The 2551-nt window shown below is 38.6% G+C and overlaps 1 protein-coding gene across 1 annotated transcript; it reads right to left on the bottom strand.

The window, feature by feature from the left end:
- Positions 1-515: 515 nt before the first annotated feature.
- LOC111315701 (SKP1-interacting partner 15-like) lies at positions 516-2242 on the bottom strand. The gene has a single exon (XM_022917639.2). The coding sequence runs from the start codon at positions 1876-1878 to the stop codon at positions 748-750; it is 1131 nt and encodes a 376-aa protein (XP_022773374.1). The 5' UTR covers positions 1879-2242; the 3' UTR covers positions 516-747.
- Between the last annotated feature and the right edge of the window lie 309 nt (positions 2243-2551).

Below are 2551 nucleotides of genomic sequence, written 5' to 3'. Positions count from 1 at the left end.
TTGCTAAGAGTGACTTTGAAGGTATTATTACTAATATCTATGTTAAGCAGCAATTCATACCTAAACACGCAATTGCATTTCAGAATTGTTTGGATCTTCACTTTCATATGTAATAGCATTACCTATTTTAATTTTCGATTAAAAATTCACCCTCCGCCCCCCCCCCCCCCCCAACCAAAATAAATGTCTAAAGCACCGTTTGAATTAATTTCAGTGCTCTGCCATCTGGGGCCTTTGATTATATTAAATGACTTGAAAAGACTATGGATTCAATTGAAACTATGAGTTCATACTTTTGATTCCCAAATTACCATCAATCACAAATAACATTCGAATAAACACCATAATATTATTCTTAGCAATTACAATATCCAAAGTAAAGATTTAGTAAATGACGAAGTAAAGCATTAACATTGACAACGCAGCATATAATGATCCTGTAACATGCACTTCTTCCATTAACTTAAAAAGTTCAACACCCCCCCCCCCCCCCAAAGAGAAAAAACACTCCATGGTTACAAATGAACAGAAAAACTAACATTCCTTCTTCTTCTTTTTTTTTTAATTATCAGTAACAAGTTACATCACATGAGAACAAATCTTACACAATTCTCACTTTTCATTCTAGACAACAGACTACAATGTTATGGAACTATCCTGAATCATGCATTTCACTAAAAAGAACATAAACGCAATACAACAATGTTTCATATTACTAAACAATGAAAGGACATACCGAGCACAGGGTTAAGGAACAGCGGTAAGCCTAGCCTCAAAAATAAAGCCCCGAAAAAGCTCATCCCCATTTCCGGGCACCCCATCAATCCACCGCCATTCACAGCAATCCCAGAGAGCCAACCTCCCAACTTTCTTTCCCGAAAAGCAAACCCTATCCCCTCCTCCGAACACCTTAAACTTACTATCCTGAAACCACCGGTGCATCTCCTCCGGCATCCTTGTTGCCTCTTCCCACTCCATCGTTTCCAAATCCAACCTCAATATCAAAATCGTCAAACAAGATTGATTCAACAAATAACTCGATTTTAATCCCCCAATCATCAAGATCTTGTTCCCGTTCCCGCGTATTAAACGCGGTCGTTTCATGATATCGAAAATGTCCCCCCATTCGTGCCTTTCCAAACATTCCCAATTATTGTTCATCACATTTAAATTTAACATGTTTTTGATAGCGCAAGAGAATAATTGCCACTTACTTCTCCACGGCGATCCGACGTCACATAGAGCGAAAACGGAGTTGGAAACGACGATGGGGCTTCGGGGTTTTGAAGGTAAATTCGAAGAGAATTTGAGCCATTGCTGGGCTTTTTGAGAAAAGGAGAAGTAAAGAGTGGCGAGTTCTGTTAAGACCATGACTCGGCTCCTGGAGTCAACAAGGACCCAGCCATGGCGTGACCAGGCCGAGCCGAGTTGAGGGAGGACCCTATATTGGCGAGTCAAGGGGTTACAAACGATGAGTGACTTGTTCGAATCAGGCGAGTCAGGTGAGTCGGCCCAGAGGTAAATCAGACCGAGTGAAGACGCAACAGGTTGAGGAGATCGGAAGGGAAGAAAATCGAGGTTGAACCGAAGCCATTGATTTTGATCTGGGTCGTACACGTGGAGGGAGGTATAAAGTGACACGTGACGGCTGTGATTATGGTGGTGGTGATGGTGATGGTGATGGTGATGAGGTGGACGGAGAGCAAGGAGGTTGAGATGGGATCGCGTGGAGATGAGGTGCATGAAAGACGAGGAGGTCAAGATATGATTAAAGAGCTTGCAAACGGAGCGGCAGATCATGATTTGACGAAGCGAGAGGCAAGAGAAGATCTGGTGAAGTGTGTCTTCGGGGAGACGATTGATCGGAGAATCCTCCATTTTCGTCTATGGAGACTGCAACGCGAAACAGGAAATCACGGGATTGAAATGCTAGGAGACTTGGTCAGACATTGGGAGGGATAGCAGCCTAAACAGACCATGTTGCATTTTGAAGGAGCCGACGCGTTGTCCCAGTCGACTCTGGAGTGTAAACTTTTTATTTCCCTAAATTGCCCTTGTCTTGTATAATTGCATGTGTGGCCTGCACCACCAATAACGCATCACATCTTCTAATATTTTTGCTGATATTTAAAGTTAGTTTTGGTATTTCAAAGAAAATAATTAGTACTATTATTTTCTTTGAAATACCAAAACTTGTTCCAAATCAATAAATCCTAACATAGGATTGTCTGTTGATAGGTTTTAGCCAATTGATTTCTTTTGATCTAAATAAATTTGATAATTTATATATTTATATAATATAAAATATTAATAATTTATATATTTATAATTTATTTTGTATAAAAATTATTTATTATAATTTATATTAATATAAAAAATAAAATATATTTTTTATATTTTTATATTATTTTCATATTATATTGTCAATTTATATTGTGGTAGTATAAATGCACCCGCATATGCAACATTTTTATATGTATTTGGAGTGTAATCGATCGAGTTCGAATCGATATAGTATTAAATTCGAATTCAAATTCAATTCAAAATTCGA

The sequence above is a fragment of the Durio zibethinus genome, chromosome 20 (genome assembly GCF_047325235.1).
Source record: "Durio zibethinus cultivar Kanyao isolate XHJ-2024 chromosome 20, ASM4732523v1, whole genome shotgun sequence".
Taxonomy (NCBI): domain Eukaryota; kingdom Viridiplantae; phylum Streptophyta; class Magnoliopsida; order Malvales; family Malvaceae; genus Durio; species Durio zibethinus.
This window is presented reverse-complemented; position numbering and strand designations above follow the sequence as displayed.